A 19852-nucleotide genomic window follows, 5' to 3' on the forward strand; every position below is an offset into this window, starting at 1 on the left:
CCATTCAATGCATCAAATTATGTTTTAACATATCAGCACTTGCATTCAAACCGGTATTATAAGGTTATCTTTGGTAAGGATATCAGCTATATAATGCCACCACTGTGAAATGCTGCCTTTGGTTGCGTCATGTAACATTAAATCCATCAGATCAGAGCAGAACATACGTTTGGTGCTCAAACACATTGAGTGCTCTGATTCCCTCAAACACATGCTCTCCAAATCTGTCTGTCTCTCTTACTCGGATCGCACAACTCATGCAGTGTCGCCATACGGCACAAATCTGGACGAACGCAAGCACAAAGCCACATCAACTCAGAGAAAGATCCAAAGATCCCATCCGCCTCAGAGCAAAGACTTCTCACCCATTAATGCTTTCGTTCCAAAAATATCTGCTGTTAAATGGTGTAAAAATGCCTTTCAGCTCATCGAGGTTTTGTGTAACGCAAGAATTACACAAGCCCACATTTACACTTTGAAATGGACTTGCTCATAATGCATTTCCGATGATGATTTTCATGGGAAACATTTGCAAAACAGATTCAAATGTGGTAAAACATGTTAAAGAGAGATAAATGTATGATAGAAATGGGCCAGAATGTTTAATAAACATTTAAGGGGCTTAAATAAGTTATGAAAACCTCTGACCTTGACCGTACTGATATGAAGATCCTGTCATAAGTTAGATTGAACAAACACAAACAGCTCAAATAAGCCAGTTTAAAGCGTTAAAGAGCGAAAAAAGCACAAATGCAGATCAAATATGAGCAGCAAATCTGCTGAGAGCGCCTCCTCCTGGCCAAAAACTAAAACAGAGACCATTCAGAAAGGCGGGAGCCCTCCAAAGACAGACAGAGATATCAGGCTGTAGTGAAAAATTTATCTCTACGCCACTCCTGAATATTTCATGCGCTCCTTCTCTGTAGCAGCTGACGTGGCCTAATGCAGTTTTCATGCATCCGTGTCCTTTTTTTCCTTTCCTCCTTTCTCTTTTCATTCCTTCTACAGCAGACTTTGAGAGCATGCGTGTTTGTGTACGCAGCCTTGACCCTTTTCCCAAATCTAGCATAAAAAATGTAACCCAAGCAACTGTGTTGGTGACAGTCGCTGTCAACTCAACACCATCACACCAATTCAAGTTAACAATACAGCTAAAAATGCAATGCAACTACACAATAGTTGGGCCAACATATTGAAGACTGAAGTACAGGATGGAATAATGCCATTAGGAAACACTCTGTAGATGAACTGATTAAAAAGCACCTAAAAGCACCTAAAATAAAGATGTTTTTATGGACATGGCAGAGAGAGAGAGAGAGAGAAAAACTTGTGTTAATTAAAAACAGAGTAGAATATGTAATTAAACAAAAGTGTGAAGCACATGCAAAAGTCTCTATTAAAAGGTACACAACAAAAGGTAAAGCAATTTATACAGAAATGTATTCTGCTCATGTGTCATGAATGAAACCCATTATTTTTAAACGATATTTAGGCATTTTGTTCAACTTTGTAATTTTTTTATATCAGCACACCATTCATCACGAGACCACTAATATACACATTGCTATATTCAAATTAACATTTAAAAATAAACATTAGATTTTAAATCTAAAGAGCATTTTAATGACATCATTAGAACAAATTTCTATATACATTGGTTTTACATAAATTATCATTCAACTTAATGAAGTAGGTAAGTTTTATGAACATTTACACACATTTTGTTTAATGAATGAAGCCCAGTTGCCGCCACAGTTGGAATCTGCTCATTTTTGTGGGGAAATCTGTGCAATTAATAGATTTTAAAAAGGCAAACAGTGTTAAATATAGACCTTATTTAGCCCCGCCTCTTTTCAGCGCTGCGCTCATTGTGTTCTGTCATCCGGTTTGTATTTCCACAGCATGAAGGTAAGATCTTACAGATTTATGAATGAACCGCTCATTTTAAAATCTTCCCAGTCTATTGACATTTGTTATGACATCCGCTTCAAACATTACAATGCTCATAATAACTTTTGTGTTACGCAGCGCGTTTGAGCTTCTGCAAGAGGCTTGTTCTTGGCGTCAAGAAGGTTCGGTTGAGCTTCTGATTATGTTCGCTGATCAATGTTTATTTGTGAATAAAAGACTAAATTAAATCTGTTCATCATATAAAGCGATCGAGTCTCTTCAGAAAATTCGGACTAAACCACTCAATTCATATGGATTAGTTTTACAATCTCTTTATAAACTTTTTGAAGCGTCATAGTGGTAGTTGCGTAGCTGTCAATGGAGGGACAGATTTCAGATTTCATCAAAAAGATCTTCATTTGTCTTCCGAAGATGAACGAAAGTCTTATGGGTTTGAAACGACATGAGGGTGAGTAATAAATGACAGATTTTTCATTTTTGGGTGAACTATCCCTTTAATAAAGAAACACACAATGAATTTGTAAAAGTGTGAATAACGAGTGTTTGCTCTGAACAGACTGAACAGATTCCTTGCAGGCCCACTAACTGGTTTCAGAAACTTTACACATCTAAGATTGACCTGCTATACAAGTCACATAAAAACAAAACAAACTCTAGTCATAGCGGTCCAGCTCTTCCTTAAACTCCTTCTTTCAGTCTCCTAAGTTGTCACTCTTTAGACTGAAAGACTGGGTCTCCAGGGTCCTGGACCCAACAGAGGCTGTATCTGTAGGTGTGTGTGCAAGTGGACTATGGCTATTTGAGCAGAGATTGATTAAAGATTCAGATGGACTGTGGCTTTAATCTTGTCAGAGGAGGCTTTCAACGCCCGGCCCTTTCACATCGACATTAAAAATGCATGACAGGACTTTTCATTACAAGCCACATCAGATGGATTTTAGATAAGGGTGCTAATGCAAATTATGGAGGATTAACACAACATCTCTAGGAGTTGACCCCACATTTAGTAGTTAAAGCAAAAATATTGATTCATGATACTGTACACTAGTAATGTTACTGTACATTAAGGAAATCTATTCAAGCTCCACATAGTAGCAGATATTTTGATACAAAAGCTTCAGAGATATACAAAAACAACTTACATGACAACGCTTTGAAACTAAAAAAAGAATGTTGAATCTTAAATGAAACAAAGGCTTAATTACTGTATTGAATATTCAATAATAATAATAAAAATAAATGTAAAATAATATTAATATTAATTAATTAATAATAATAATAATAATAATAATGTTATGTAATAATAATAAACAATGGTTCAAAAGAAGAAGAAAAAAGGACAAACATTCAAAAGTTTACAATGTACAATAAAATTTTACAATGTAAAAACAATTTTGTATTTGAATATATTTCAAAATGTAATTTATTCTTGTGATGGCAAAGCTGAATTTACAGCATCATTACTCCAGTCTTCAATGTCACAAGATCCTATAGAAATCAGGATTATAAAGGATTATTTGATAAATAGAAAGAATTAGAATTTAAGTTATTATAGGTTTACGTTTTAGTTTAAGATTCCAATTCTCACTATTAAGTAGTTGCTTATTAGCACTCATATTACTAGGATATTGGCTGTTTATTAGTACTTATAAAGCACATATGAATGCCTTATTCTGCATGACCATATTCTACATCCCTTAATCCTACCCAACACAGAACCTTACCAACTATCTTACTAACTAATAATAAGCAGTAATTAGGAGTCTATTGAGGCAAAATCGTAGTTAATAGTGAGAATTGACCCTGAACTACAGTGTGACCGAGTTTATTTATTAGACAAGTCTGTTTGTGACTAGTTAAGGCCTCACCGCCTCAAAATACTGTAGTTACTGAAAGGTCAACATGTTTACATCACATCCGTTCCACAAAACCACTTTCAAACCAATCACAGTGTTTACGCCATCACCTCCACCGCAGAAAACCGCTGTGTGCCCCCCAGCCTCCCTAAGAGGGGTTTTAGCACTTTGTCTCCAAACGGACAAAGAACAGCGAGATCTTGTCTTTTGAAGCGCTCTTAGAGCACAGCGGCTGTGGCCTGACTCTCGTTGGCTAATGGAGGCACAAAGAAAAGGGCCTCTCAGGAACCCAAAGACGCTGAAAGAGAGAAGCGCCCAGAAAGACTCGAGACTGACCATTGGCTGGCTGAATGCAAAGTTGAGGGCCTCAGACAAAGAAATGTGGCTTCACGCGCCAATAAAGAAGCTCCTCTGAAGGCCAAACATACATGTACTCAAACAGATACACACACAGGCCCCCTGAACCCCAGCCAAGCGGAACCTCATTCACGCAACAGAGGGGGGTCGACTCTTTGACTCCGGCTCATGGGGCGGTTATGGTGTGCCAGGGTTGACAAACTTATGGTGACCTCAATGCTGGTCCATGTGAATGACAGTCAAGTTCAAAAACAAAAACAAAGTCTAAAAAGAACGTTTTGCAAGATTACTTCTGGAAGTTGATGTCGGAAATGTTCATCTTGCATGTGTGCTGTGTGAGATTACTCTATGGCAAGTACTGATGGTACCATAAGTTCAAAAGTTTAAAAAGACAGCAAAAAGGATATATTGTCTGAGGAAAATGTGAGTGGAGCTTGCCTGCCAAGGGTTGCACAAAGATAAAGGCTGCGTCCAAATTCGCATACTTGAAGTAGGTACTTATTCTGAATAAGTAATTACTCCACAACCACAAAAGTATGTTCTCTATACATGAGTGTGTGTAGTATTAATGTAATCCGGATGTACAACTGTACATTCGCCATGCTGTCATTATCACGTGACCTACTGTGTCAGCTTCACTGCCATTCATAAATCCTCTCCTGTGGCCTGATGGGATAGCAAAGTGTCCATTGTATTCACACTTCAGAATCTTGCCAGAAGAAGTAGGTCATCCGGGTACTTTTTGCCTACTCTTTTACCCTAAAGTCTCTATGATATTCTGGTGCCTCAATATGGTTTATGTCCCTTCTTAAAGTCCCCCTGTGGTGAAAATCAAGCTTTTAATGTTGTTTATATGTCTATGTGGTGTTTTTAACATGCTTTAAGACAAATCATGTGCAAATTCATAAGTCAACACCATTGCTGAGTATTTTCTCCTTAAAACTGCAGTGAATCAAAGACAGTCTCAAAAACACGGTTTGATATCGCTGGTGATTCTGACGTCACAAACTACCTTGTGACCAATCACGTCAACGAGTGGATCTCTGAGCTGGTGTGAGAGAGTGGAGGCGGGGCTAATTTGCATATTCATAGAACCGCGTATACTAAATGAGGCAAGGGTGTAGAGTTATATTCAAGCTATTTTAAGGCATGAAGTTTTTTTTTTCAAGGAAAAAAGGTTTTAATATGTAATTTTGGTGATCAAAGATGAGTTCTTCTAACTGATAAAATGATTGATTGCAGGGGGACTTTAAGTGTAAATCTATGGGACATTTTTGCAGATTTGATTGTGAAAAATTGAGAATCTGTATGCTTAGTAAAGTAATAGCTTATCTCAAACAAAACAAAACAGACTGTTTTTTCCACATAGATAACGGTTTTGTTTGAGATGAGCAAACACAATATAATTACGTTCCTCCATGCTTCACTGTGGTAGAGATGCATTTATTATTATATTTCTCACCATGCAACACGTGTTTCATAGTGATTCATCACTCCGCACACAACTTCCCATATTCTGACAAATACTTGATTCAGCCGTTGATAATTTTCTGAGACAACAATGGCTTTTTAAGTAGTGTTTGCTTAAATTGAGCAAATTTCCTGACCAATAATTTGTGGTTAAGACAATTAAAAATGTAGTGTTTAGCCATTTTGGGCTTGGTGCCTTGGTCCATTTTTTCATCAGTCTTGAGTAGAAACCTGAGTAAAGGATATATATGAACTATTTGATTAATCATACCTGTATGAGGTGGGAGGGTACAGTCACCATAGCGACCGAGAGTGAAGTGCGTAACAGGCCTCGGAGGGCATAGAGAAAGGTGGAGAGGGCGTGGCAGTGGGCGGGGTTATCCTTACAGCACACATCATCCCCCCACAGCGCAGATCCCAGAGAATGAAGACCCAGCCGCAGGACATTCCGAGTCTTAGACTACAGAAGTGAAAAACATGAACATAAGAAGATGAACATAAAAAATTGCATTCTCTCTGAGACTGTCAGGATATGTACAATTCATGTGAACAAATCTACATCTGGCTTTTGCAATGAATATTTCATTAAAGCACCGTAGGGAAAACTTTGGTGAACTTAGTGTTCAGTAATGCATGAATGAATATCTTACCGCATTTTAATAAGTGCACCTTAATTTACAAAAGAAACCAGGAGAAACCTGAAGTGCATGACACTAATTTACAGTAATATATCAAATTATACTTCATTGTTACCTACAGTGTTTACAACTCTATAACAAGAAATTCTGTGGCCAAATAAGACTTTTGTAAAACAAGTGAAACATTTTATGAGCTAGATGTGCATTTACTGTACTCAAAATATCAGTGCATGCAACACAGCAACAAAACAAAAACAAAAAAACAAAAAAAAAAAAATTCAAGTTTTAGGTCAATTTAAAGGATTTAATTTTGTGTATAATACAATACATTTTGCCGTTGTCATGACACTCTGGATTCTTTGTTTTTTCTGTCTACGGTGCATGAGAATCAACACACAACATGAATTATGTACTGCAAAGATAGCTATGAATGTATAAATTGTTGCAAAAAAAGAAATCAATATGTAAATAAATGAAAGAAAGAAAAGAAAAGAAAGACAACCCATTATTACAATTCAGTTTACAAATACTGAATACCAACGTTGTCAATGTTGGTTAGATTTTGAATGACAAAATGTATATCAATGAGATTTTGAGAAACTTATGAGAAACTTTAAATCGTAAACCTTTTAGAGTCACCATGAAATCAAAATGAACTATTCTTATTTTTTTATGGAATATTGCAGTATTTATTATAAATCAAAAACCAAGACTAGTTTGCTAGTAGTTTCTTCGGGATTTTCCTATTAGGTTTTCTTCAATTTATGAGTAAAATAAGGTCTGAGGTAAACATAACTTGACGATACTTGAACACGTAAATTACCCACACCCATATCGAAAAATGAAGCGGTTATTTGTATTTTAAAAACCATGTTTCTAATAAGTAGATGAGAACGCTTTTATGCTGTAGAATAAAACGTCAAAGTCTCATCAAGTTAAGACTTTATTTTACTCAAAAATGGATTACTCCATTATAAAATCCAATAGGAAAATCTCGGGGGAACAAGTAGCGAATTAGTCTTCCAGGTTCTGACGTCATACCTGCAACCACGCTCTAGCAAAACACAACAATCCAACCATCCAATCAATTCCCGATGGACAAAATCAAGTCCCACCCTACATTTTTTCTTGTTCCAGAAGCCGTTTCACTGGGATCTACATCAATAAGGGAAGAAAATACTATTGCAACTTCCGTTTCATGCCGACTTTTACAAGCATAAAGTTAAATATAGCTGGAACACCCAAGACTGAAATTATATACAAAAAGTTTGAATAAAGTTAAGTGTACATTAAGAAGTCAAAGCTGAATTAACTACAAAAAAATATATATAGGAGGAGGAGAAAGAGAAAGACTTCAATTACGGATTTCCTTAACTGTAAACAACACTATAGAATCAAGTGAATATGCATAAAATGACCCATTATTTTATATCCTTAGTAAGTTTACACTGTTTAAGCGCATTCTGTGCTTCTGTCTTGTATTGATTTCCTAATAAAAGCATGTTTTAAATCACAGGACGACATTTAATTTACTTCAATTAGAGACTCTCAACAGGACACGATTAGCTATTGTACAATTTCACATTTATACTCTCTCTATAATGAATGAGAGAAAGAGAGAGAAAAAATGGAGAAAAGCAAACAAAACAGTGTCCAAATAGTATGTCATACATAAGTGTGCAATGACTTGTGTAACTAAGTCAGTAGTGGAGTCCTGTCTGTAGTGAAAAGCCTTTTGTTTGTTGGAGTGAGGGTCATGTACCTCTCAAACAACTTGAATCAATGAAGCAAATAGTCCAGCCAAGACCACTCAACAGCACGGTCAAACGGAACACGATGGTCAAAAGTGATTGGATGACATCTTCCAATCAGGACAGTTGCCTGACATGACCACAATGTGGCTGTCAACCTAAGAGCCAAAATGTCTGCTTCCAACAAGTGCCAGGAAATTCTTGGCACGTTATTCACCAACATCAGCCAAGCTAAGGGGCCATGGGTGAGAGATGTGCCCTCTGCAGTGTACAAAGTCTGAGAAATAATGACAGAGAATTGAACCTTATTCACAAACCATCAAAGACCAAAGAGCTGATTCTGAACCTGCTAAATAAGGATAGAGAGGACAGAACATCTACAAAACTGGCCTCAGGGAACCATGTATTGGTGAGACACATGTTTCAGATGTCTCGAAAAAGCAGGAAAAGATGAATATTTGCATATTTATGAAGATGTAAAAGGTAGAAGATGGTCACAGACCATACTTTTAGTTCAGACCTAATAGCTTTGTAGTCTTTAGTAAGGGATTCTATCACTTTTTGGACAAGCTGTGGACTGCAAACACAATAAGTTAGCTACTGTATCAGTCAAATTAACTTTGAAATTACATAAAAATACAGGTAATGACACCTAATAAAGCTTCTTTCAGATCATACTGTAAAAATCTTACATTTCTGATCTTGAACTGGCAATATCTAGGAAATAATAATATTTCCATGATTTTTGCAAGCTATAGAAATATTATTTTGATGCAAACTCTGAATCAACTACACAAATGCAAAATTTTCAATATATTGTAATCATTATGTTAATAATTACGTACATATATACGTATTATGGACATTTATGAAATACATTACTTGGACACAGTCACCTCTGATAAAAGATCACTCTAAAATGCCTTTTCTGTAAAGCTGCTTCGAAACTATGTATGGTGAAAAGCGCTATACAAATAAATGTGAATTGAATTGAATTTAGCATCCTTTCCTAATGAAAGGGAAATATAAAAAGTAATGTAACTGTAGAAAACAAAATTTAGAAATAGTCCTTAAAAAGACAATAAAAATGCTTAAAGCTAATTTAATCAATTTTTTTACATCATTCTACACTCTAAAAATAAAGGTTCTTTATTGGCATTGATGGTTGAAGAACCTTTAACATCCATGGAACCTTTGCATTCCATATAAGGTTCTTTGCAGCGGAAAAGGGTTCTTTAGATCATTAAAATGTGCTTCACACAAAGAAAAAAAAACATTTTAAGAACTGATCACTGAAAGTTTCTTTGGGAAACCAAAAATGGTTCTTCTTTAGCATTGCTGCAAAAACTTCCATTTTGAACCTTTATTTTTAAGAGTGTATATAGGACAGAAAAGTTCCCAATGCAAGAATTGTCCTTTAGCTTTGATATTATTGTACATATGCCTTCATTCAATGAAACTGTTGTATTGTGAATAACTGAATAATCTGCTTGTATCTTTGAAATAGAGAAAAGGAGGCTAGATATCTTAAACAAACCAGCTGAAAATAGTCGTGGTGTTGAATTATCAGCATTCGTCAACTGACAATAAACGGTGAAGTTAACACCCTCCACGCCGTCCAGCAATCAGACGCATCTTAAGTTAAATAAACCTCATTGTTTGACTCTGTTTCCAAAGCTTCTTGAGGGTTGAGCTTGACATTTCAACAGAGAGGGTGTTCCTGACTCACTTGCTTCCTCCTTCCCTTCGGCCACACTCCAGCTTTTTTATCACTCACACTCTTTCCCCCGCTATGTGTGCATGAGAAAGATGATATGCTTCCAACCAAATCTGATGGTAACATAAACATAACCGCTATTCTTTACTAACAATAAAGAAAGATAATATAATAATCTATTTTAAGTTTATTTCAAACTTTAAAGGTCATTGCAACAATTCTAGAATTGAGTCACCAATCTGACAAACGTTTTAGTCAGTCTCACTGTTGCCCTGTTTGCTCTCATTCTGAGCATTCTTGCCTTTGTGCCCATGTTCTCTCAACCTCATCACATTCCGCGACCTCTGCCAACAGAACGGCACTGTTTGATGATGTAAGCGCTTAATCTGTCGTTTGACTGACGGGGATCGAGGACTTCCAGGGTGAGGAGCCCGAGGTGTCCATCAGTGCCACGGATTCAAAGAGAAACTATGTGCAAATATCAACAAGAAAGAGCTAGCACAAACAAGACATCAACTACTAAACAGAATAAGACTGATTAGGAACTTGATTTATTCAGATAAAAAAAAAGCAGGAATAAGATTGTTTACAAGTCTAAATTTCGAGGTGCTCAACAGATGAAAATTGCATGACATGAGCTTGATTTGTTCGTTTTTGTTGGTAAGTTCGCTCAGTTGGTCAGACTAAAATGTATAAATAAAGTTTTTAAATGTCTTCATGCAATCTAACTAAACTGTACACAGACAAGATTATATTGTCTTTAATTGAATTAGAACTACACTTAATTTAGTTCTAAAAAAAAAGAAAAAAGAATTGCGAGATGTAAACTAAATGTGATAATAATTTCAGCTATGTCAGATGTAAACTCTCAATTACAAGTTTATACCTTGCAATCGCAAGATATAAACTTGTAGTTGCATGAAACTCAGAACTTTGAGAAAGTAAAAATTGCGAGATATAAACTCACAATTGCACACAAAAAAATCTGAATTGCGAGAAATAAACTCGCAATTGCAAGATATGCTTGAATTGAGATAAAAAAGTTGCAAATACCTTTTTTTTTTATGTGCTTATTCCATGGTGGAAACAAGCTTTCATAGTATTTGCCACAACAAGCTATTTCTCTTTTTAATTAATAGCTTGTTGGGGTGACATAAGCCTAACTCCAATTTATGTAAATGATGTGTTTCTAAAAAAAAAAAAACTCTAAAATATCAAATAAAAGTGGTTTTAAAAGACTCTGTGGTAAATTTGAATGGAATTTGAGAGTCTTTGTATAGGAAACTAGTATACTAACTTCATGTAATAAACGTTTACTTTGTTTACTTTAAAGGCTCCGATATTCTTCAAGCAAAATCGAAGAACGATCTGGTGTGACGTCATTTAGAACAAAATGAGGCAAAAACTAAGTTTGTTTTGTGTTAGTTTCGGGAGTTCGAAACAGCTTGCCGAACCGAACTTTCCTGGTAAACACCTGCGAACAACCAATGGTCCGTGGCAATGACATATTAGGCTCTGAGGCTCCGCCTTCTTTGACGTGGAAATCTTCGCCAGTTCATTTCTGTTCAGTCCGTCAAGGTCAGACATCCGCAAGTAAAAACACGAAAACACTGTAGAGCGGTTTCATAGTAGAAATTGAAGTTGTAATTATAATTGAAAGAGACACTGACACTGTTTTTCATGTTTAATACTGTAAAGCTGCTTGCTTTTAAACAATCTATTGTATAAAGTGCTATATAAATAAACGTGACGTGACTTTACTGGAGTGCTGAATTGCAGAGCTTGAGCAAAAATCCACATCGCTATGATCAGATGCTTTCTTTACTGTTTTCTCATCTCTGTCATTTTTATTGTATTTATTGTATTGAAAGGAAAGAGCGCGCAGCACATATTTACATATTCTTACAAACGCTGCTGTCACTCATCAGGATATTTGCTGACAGTATAGGCTGTAGTGGAAAGTAGAATTTTTATTTTATTTAATTTTTTTACCCCAAAGCGAAGAACAGAGAAGAACTTTGCTGTGAGTATATCAGGGTCTTAAGCTGAAAAAAAATGTTTTGTCACTAGACCATCTCTGGAGTTCACCACATGACAGAAGTCACATTAGAGCCACATAAAGTTGGAAACTGATTAAAAATAGCGAGTGTATCCTCAAGCGGCCTGGTCCCAAGAGCGGCTCGGCAGATGCAGTGCTGATGCGGAAGTCAAGACAGGGGCTATCATGGGGCCGTTTCTGAGAGGGGCCCCCAGAGGGGCCGAGCTCCCCTGCTTCTCAGTAGGAGCTAATGAATATGAACAGACAGAGGGCATATTGCCCAGTGTCTGTCTTGGCCTGTTTACCACAAAACTAATAGGACTCAGCTTTAAGGAAGAGGAACCCAAGGGAACCCATCTCCCTCCTGAGAGTGATTCAAGCACAACATATAGAAACTGAGAACTAAGGATGATATGAGAAAAAGAGGGATAAAGGTGGAAAATAAAATAAAACATACAGCCTTTATATTTGAAGTTCTTTTCTGCTTCCTAATTATCACAAGCTTACGAAAGCCACGTTACAAAGGAAGTGAAAGCACAGACAAAATCAGGCAACAATTAGCCAACCGAGACCAATCAATGAAACAACAAATTAAAGGTCTTGTAAAAACATTGCCAGCAGCAAAACGCTTTCATTGTTCCAGAGGTGTGAATGACAGAAAGCCTGTTAACTGTGCATTACATTATAGCCTATGCTCAATTTAAAGGGACAGTTCACCCGAAAATTACAATTGTGCCATCATTTATTCACTCTCATGTTGTTTATAACCTGTACTTAGTTTAGATTATTCAAAAAAAAATAAAAAAAATAAATAAATAAAGAATCACCATGAGTATGATGAAAGTAGTCCTTTTGACACTATATTCCATGTCTCCTGAAGCCTTATGACTGAAAGTTAAGTCAGGATGACAGGATTTAAATTGTTGTGGGTACTATTCCTTTAAGTGCCTCTATTATGCTATTTTAAAGGTTCCTGATTTTGTTTTGAAGGTCTCCTACCATAGGTTTACAAGCATTCAAGGTCAAAAACACTTTAATTTTCTTATAATATACATTGCAGCATGACCTATTTTCTCACAGTGTCTGAAATGGTTCGATCAAGGATTCAGTTCCTCTAAACACCTGCTTTCAGAGAGATACTCTGTTCTGATTGGTCAGATTGACCAGTCTGTAGTGATTGGTCTACCGCTTGCATCATGTGTCGTAAATTACTGAATTTTAGTTCTAGAGGCTTCCTTACTACACTTGTATATAGAGTAATGCGAACAGTTACAATGGCGTCGATTGTTCACGAGCAGCCAATGAAGACAATAGGCTGGCATTATGCAAATTGTTTACAAACCATAGGTTCGAGCAGGAAGTAAAACTGGATTTACTGACGACTTGTTTCAGGCAGGTCTGGATGGGTTCTTTCTTTTGGGAGACAATAACTCAATTTATCCTGCACTTTGATCTTTGAAATATGCAGACCTTTTACATTCACAAACAGCTACATAACACACTATAGCCCCTTTCACACAGAGATTTCGGATAATACACTGATAACGTGTCCCGGGATTTGTCCTAGGATTGTTTGCTTTTGGTTCATTCACACCGCCAGTGATTTAATGGAATATGTGGGTGCGTTCAAACACATCCCGTAAATATCCAGTAAAGACTAAGTTGAGAAACCACGCTTGAGCATTTTTTTTCTGATTTGATCATAAACTAGCGCATTGCGTACAGTTCCACTAAGCCCTACGGCACACCCCTTACAGCATTGGTCCTGCCTATTGTTCACACAGGGCACGTTCTAGGACTGATCTCAGCAATGTAACTAGGTTTCCGGGATGTGTTTGAGTTCACACAGAAGGATCCCTAGAAATTGTATGGCAATTTTCTGGGATGAATGTGAAAGGGGCTTATTTCAAAGGTAATAATATCATAAAAAGCATAATAGGAGCACTTTAAAGTCATAAATATTGGAAAAACGTTCATAATCATTAAAACGTTCATGATTATAAGAACAACAGAGAGAGAATAATAAATAGCTAAACAAATTGTAACCAACCTGGGGTGTGGATCCATCAAACCCTTCCTTACGGATGACCGTCTGGATGGACTTCAGGAGAGGATGATAGGGTGATGGTAACGGACTGAGAGAACATGAGAGAAGAACAAAACTTTAGATGTTAGTGAGACCTAAAACTAGTCAAAGTAACCACCCAAAAAAACACTAGCAATCACCCAGAAAACCTTTAGCTTCATGGAGACTTTGACATAACTTTGGCATGAATGAAACTTAGCAGATCAAATAATTATTATAAAATCTCCATCGTCAATGTGCACATTACCGTAAAGACATTTATAATGTTACAAAAGATTTCTATTTAAATAAATGTAGGAAATAAATGTTCTATTCATCAAAGAATCCTGAAAAAAAATTATCACAGCTTCCACAAAAATATAAAGCTTTTTTCAACATTGATAATAATAATAATAATAATAATAATAAATGTTTCTTGAGCTGCAAATCATCATATTAGAATGATTTCTGAAGGATCATGTGAGACTGAAGACTGGAGGAATGATGCTGAAAATTCAGCTTTTTAATCAATGTGTCAATAAATTACATTTTAAAATATATTCAAATAGAAAACTATTTTATTTTAAATTGCAATAATATTTCTGAATATTTTTTGATCAAATAAATGTAGCTTTATTAAGCATAAGAGACTTATTTTAAAAACACTTATCGACCAAAACATTTAGAAAGGAAGTGTAAGTGTAAAAATGCAATCCCATTATCATAAGAAAAAGTTTAAAAGTTGCAAAGGTGCATGTGCAAGCAAAAGAGAGCTTCAATCTATCTGTTATTTTACTTATTTTCATGCAAGGGTTTATTTATTTTTTAAGCAAAGTGCTTGAATGTGAATGATTATGATTATGGTTTCAGGTCGAAAGTTGATGATACTTGTGTACACTTCAATTAAAACCACTCATGGCTGTGGCATATGCTGCCAACATAAAGCGGGATTTGCTTCGGTATCACAAAAGCCTGTTGACATCAGCAGTAACCCTGGCAACCAACCGGTACATGTAGATGCAAGGAAATACATCACTAATTAAATCAAATGAAATGAAATGAAATTAATTAAACACTTTGGCACCTCCGTCAGCTCGGGGCGCTCCCCCTGAGGTCTGCGGTGAGTCTGAGTGTGCGGTGTTAACGGGACAGTGCTTCTGATCCCAGTGACACAGCGCTTCTATGTTAAATCAGGGGTAAGATGTGCAACTCCTAACAAGGAAGGTCAAAACAGTTGACCTGCTCTAAGTTGCACATTCTGTCTTTACTTTTTAGACCCTCTAGTTACACTTTAAATTGCAAGAATGAAAATGCATTAGATTTGAAGGAAGGTTAGCATATTTTGGCACATCTTTCAAGCAAAACATGATACAAAAATAAGTATATTAAGTTTAAAATTATTCAACAATAGACACACTACTGTTTGAAGTAAAGATTAGTAAAGTAGTCAAATTTGGGGGTCATTAAGATAAAAAATAATAATAATTTTAACACTTATTCAGTAAAGACATTTCAGTAGTGCATACTGTTCAAAATGAAGAAAAACGTATTTGGACACTTGTTAGTTGACTAATGTTAAAATGTCTTTTCTCTGTGTGAACTTACATACAGTACATATACTGTATGTATACTAACACATGCACACACAGAAAACGCTTTCATTCTGTCATTTCAGTCAATCATTTCAGGCTTTCCCTCTCATTCTGGCTCACGACATGTTGTAATGACCACACTGTGCCACTCTGCATGAAGCAATGATAGCCATCAATTACTCAAAGATTGAGAACTGGATCTAAAACAGCCACCTCCAGGCCTGTCACTGCCTTTCAGTTGTTTAAAAGGACTCACTCAAACACAGCATCTATTGCATAATGCCAACAAATGTCCACAGAAACTCACTCTGATATTGAATTGAGTCCTTCAGTTAAAAAAATTTATTAATGTGCTTTTAAAAGCAGAAATGAATATTTACATTTGATAAAAGCACTTTAATTAAATATTGTGAGTTCTTTGCGCCGTAAAGATGTTTATCGTGATTTTAGAAGTGGGACTACCGTTCTAGTAACTTCAAAATTTTTGCATCTGTGAAATATCATGTGACGGTTACAGGGTTTAATCGGCTTTACATGGCTAAGATATGACTAGAAATGCTGGATTATAACTGCACAGAATAAAAGCAGTTTTATGACAGTCTCGTGCTAACTCCTTACGTTTAAGTCTCAAAGTTTCAAAACTATTTTCTGTGGTAATCAACATTGGGCCACAAATTCTCACTTCTGTCAAGGGGAAGAGGATCAGGTGTGACTTTTTACCTCGCCGAGTCGAAGTACTCCGAAAAGTGCTATTCCACCATGCATTATAGTTATCCTTTTTAACCCGCTTAGAAAAGCACCACGTTTTATTTTGTGTCACCATACTTGGTCGTATAACTACTCGTGTAACTGTTTTTAAATAGGGAAAACGTTGATGTGTTTGGTCACTTCTAAATTCATTGCTGTTAGATACCATTGGATATACTGGGCTAAGCTAAGTACTATCAGAGTGTCACCGCGCGCCAGAGCGATTGAGTGCACGCACTGAGATGAGAGAGGTATGCATCAACTCGTCTTAGTTAAGGGAATAACATAGTTTAATATAAAAAAACGGTGGAGTATCCCTTTAAGTCTCAAAGTTTCAAAACTATTTTCTGTGGTAATCAACATTGGGCCACAAATGCTGTTGATAGAGTTGATGATAAACCTAAAACATCATGTTGCGTGTTTAGTCTTCAATCCTCGCACATACACTACAGTTCAAAAGTTTGGGTTTGGTCATTTTTTTTAATGTTTTTGAAATACATCTATTATGCTCACTAAAGCTGCATTTTATTAATTAAAAATACAATAAAAACCATATGTGAAATATTATTACAATTTAAAATAACTGTTCTCTATTTTAATATATTTTAACATGTAATTTATTCCTGTGATGTCAAAGCTGAATTTTCAGCATCGTTACTCCAGTCTTCAGTGTCACATGATCCTTCAGAAATCATTCTAATATGATGATTTGCTGCTCAAGAAACATTTCTTATTATTATCAATGATTAAAACAGTTGTTCTGCTTAATATTTATCATGCTTAGTGTATGACCTTTTTTTTCAGGATTCTTGAATAGAAAGTTCAAAAGCATATCAATAGCATTTATTTGAAATGGAAATCTTTTGTAACATTATACATTTAGTCACTTTTGATCAACTTAATTTATTTTAGAAAAAAATCTTACTGAACCCAAACTTTTGAACAATAGTGTACAATTTCACGCTCTGATCCCAACTGACTGATTTGCTCCTTAATGGGGTGAAACACGGGTTTCCCTCTTTTGATTAAGACCTGGAGATGTGGGGGTGGTGGTAATCAAAAGAAGACCCGCCCCCATTGTGTCTGAGACACAGAGACCGCAGCAGCCCAGCGGAGCGTGATCGCTTAAGGTGCCGTCCGTGGAGGATAAAGGCCGACAGGTGAGCTAATTAAGATCACAGTGATGTGAGCGCGAGGGGGACCAGAGGTAGCATCCGTCTTAAACAACAGGCTCCGCTTTCACCTGGAGAGCAATTTGTGCCAATTACGCCACGTAGTGAAACGGAGCGATTTAACAGTCTGGAAACGGCATGGGGCTTTTTATTCTATGAGCTGTGAAACACAGAAAGACAATGAGGTTTTTTTTTTTGTATCTCAAGACATTTAGTAGTCGTTTAAGCTTGCTGATTAATTGATTTCTCCAAAATGGATATGAAGCAGTTTTCGACATCAGTCCCAATTGGTGCGTTATAGCAAAATGACCAGGCTCATTGCAAAATGTGCCTCTGGCATCATTTTCAGACAAACTCCAAAAACGTACCTATACATACAATTCACAACAGTTTCCTTCTGAAATAAACATTAGAGGCAGTAAAACAATGCTTATCCGTTTTCACACAAATTATGATTACGGGGTAGATTATCGATCAATTAAAGGGGTGGTAGATTATGATTACACTTTTTTAAACTTTAGTTAGTGTGTAATGTTGCTTTTTGAGCTTAACATCTGCAAAGTTACAATGCTCAAAGTTCAAAGAAAAGGGAGATATTTGCTTTTAAATAAATTGCTTTTTAAGAACTACAACAAACGGCTGGTAGGGGCTACACGACATTCCTCCCGGGTTAGTGACATCACCAACCCTAGAATTTACATAAACCCCACCCCCAGGACACGATTTATAGATTATCAAGACAGAATATGCTAATCAATGACTAAGGACAAAAGGACACAAGCTGTTGAAGCTCCGCCCTCTGTGCCACAAACAGCAGCTCATTAGCATTTAAAGGAACAGACACAAAACGGTGCGTTTTTGCTCACCCTCAAAAAGTGACAATTTTAACATGCTATATAAAAACATCTGTGGGGTATTTTGAGCTAAAACTTCATATACACACTCTGGGGACATTAAATGTCCATCATTTTGACATCAATTGCATGAGGAAAAACTGCCATTTAGATATTTTTTATATTATCTCATCATTTTGCAGCAGGTATATTAGGTTGCTGTCACTTTAAGACCAGATGCAGTATGCATTTTCTTTCCCAACTCTGATTACATTCACTTAAAACATAACTGACTGTGTTTACATGAATACTCACCAAGACCGGCATTTTCACATTATTTTGCGTGTACTTGACTGTTTAAGTGCAATAAGGCAGCAAAAACGAACACAAGATGGCTTTATGTGAGCACAAAAATCTGCAGTTACGCACAATTACGCACAACACACGCAATCCCCACCGAAATTCAAGCCCTGTAACACCAACAACATTCATTTGGAGCAAATGAAACAAGTGAGTAAGGAGAGTAAGGAGAGGTGGGTTTGTGTTTCAACTCGCTGTCAGAGAGATGAGAGAACGAGAAAGCACAGCTGGTATCGTGTATCTATTCTGCAGAAAATTTGTATTATAAGCGTTTCAGTATTGATATGTACACTACATTGCACTTATTTTATTATTTCAGATGCATTTTTTAAAGACTACAATTGAAAAATGTATATATTATATATAAAATTCAACCCGCTAAAGTGGCAAGCTCTGACTGTTACACGCCACTGCTAAAATCCACCCGCATTTGGTGGGTTGGCAGGTGTTAATGTCAAGCCCTGGTTATATATACCAGTATATAATGTCAAGCCATAGTGCATGATTTATAAGCTAACACATTTGACATTTGCAACACATAATCAGCTCCATATGTACGGCTTTTCTGACATAGTAAACTTGCTCATTAAGCCTGGTACAGCATTGCAAATGCTCTGGTACGAGTCCTGTGAAACACCAGTCACATAAAAGAGTTCAAAGACACAAGCTAAAATGGCATGGTTGCTTCAGCATTTTTATATGTACGCATTTTTTAGTATTTAGTGTAGGTGGCACGTCATTTTCAAATGCGACTAACCTTCATTTAATTTCCAAGCTGCCGCAATACGGACAACGACCAACGTGATAACATTTTCAACATTCACACAAAACATGCAACGTAATATAATTTGGCGGAAATGTAGCCACTGGCATGTTTTTCCAATGAGCCTGGGTTGGAAATTACATGACGAATAGAAACTCTTCATCAAATATATGTAGGAATAACGTCTATTGGTGTTCCTATGGTACGAAAACACATCTAAAAGGCGTTCTAAAAGAGCTAATGGCTAAAAGCTTTTATGATTGCATTATAACACGTCATAAAATCGTAATAAACTGAACATGGAGGAAGGAATGACAGCAAAATTCCAAAAGCAACACCTACGTAGGCCACGGCATCCATCATGTTGCTACCACGGCACAAGCTGTTCTGCGGACACAGTATCGCCACACAGGAACACATTTACGGATGCGAGTAAACATAGGCTTGGGAACACGGCCCCTTCACTATGGTGCTGTTATGCAGATAAACAATTAGAAGACCTCTCTGTTTGCGGACATAAAAAGCAGAGAGAGGCTCCATGAAGCAGGGGCTCCAGATTGATTTGTTTGCTCTGTGGCCATG

The 19852-nt window shown here is 36.5% G+C and overlaps 1 protein-coding gene across 1 annotated transcript in view; it reads right to left on the reverse strand.

The window, feature by feature from the left end:
* elp4 (elongator acetyltransferase complex subunit 4) overlaps positions 1-19852 on the reverse strand; it is a 66751-nt gene that overhangs the window by 33341 nt on the left and 13558 nt on the right. The window contains exons 6-7 of the mRNA XM_082157659.1: positions 13789-13873; positions 5866-6054 (exon numbers count right to left, since the gene is read on the reverse strand). Coding sequence (XP_082013785.1) covers positions 5866-6054; positions 13789-13873 — 274 coding nt within the window. The remainder of the gene's footprint in view (positions 1-5865; positions 6055-13788; positions 13874-19852) is intronic.

This window comes from Leuciscus leuciscus (assembly GCF_965113295.1).
Source record: "Leuciscus leuciscus genome assembly, chromosome: 2".
Lineage (NCBI taxonomy): Eukaryota > Metazoa > Chordata > Actinopteri > Cypriniformes > Leuciscidae > Leuciscus > Leuciscus leuciscus.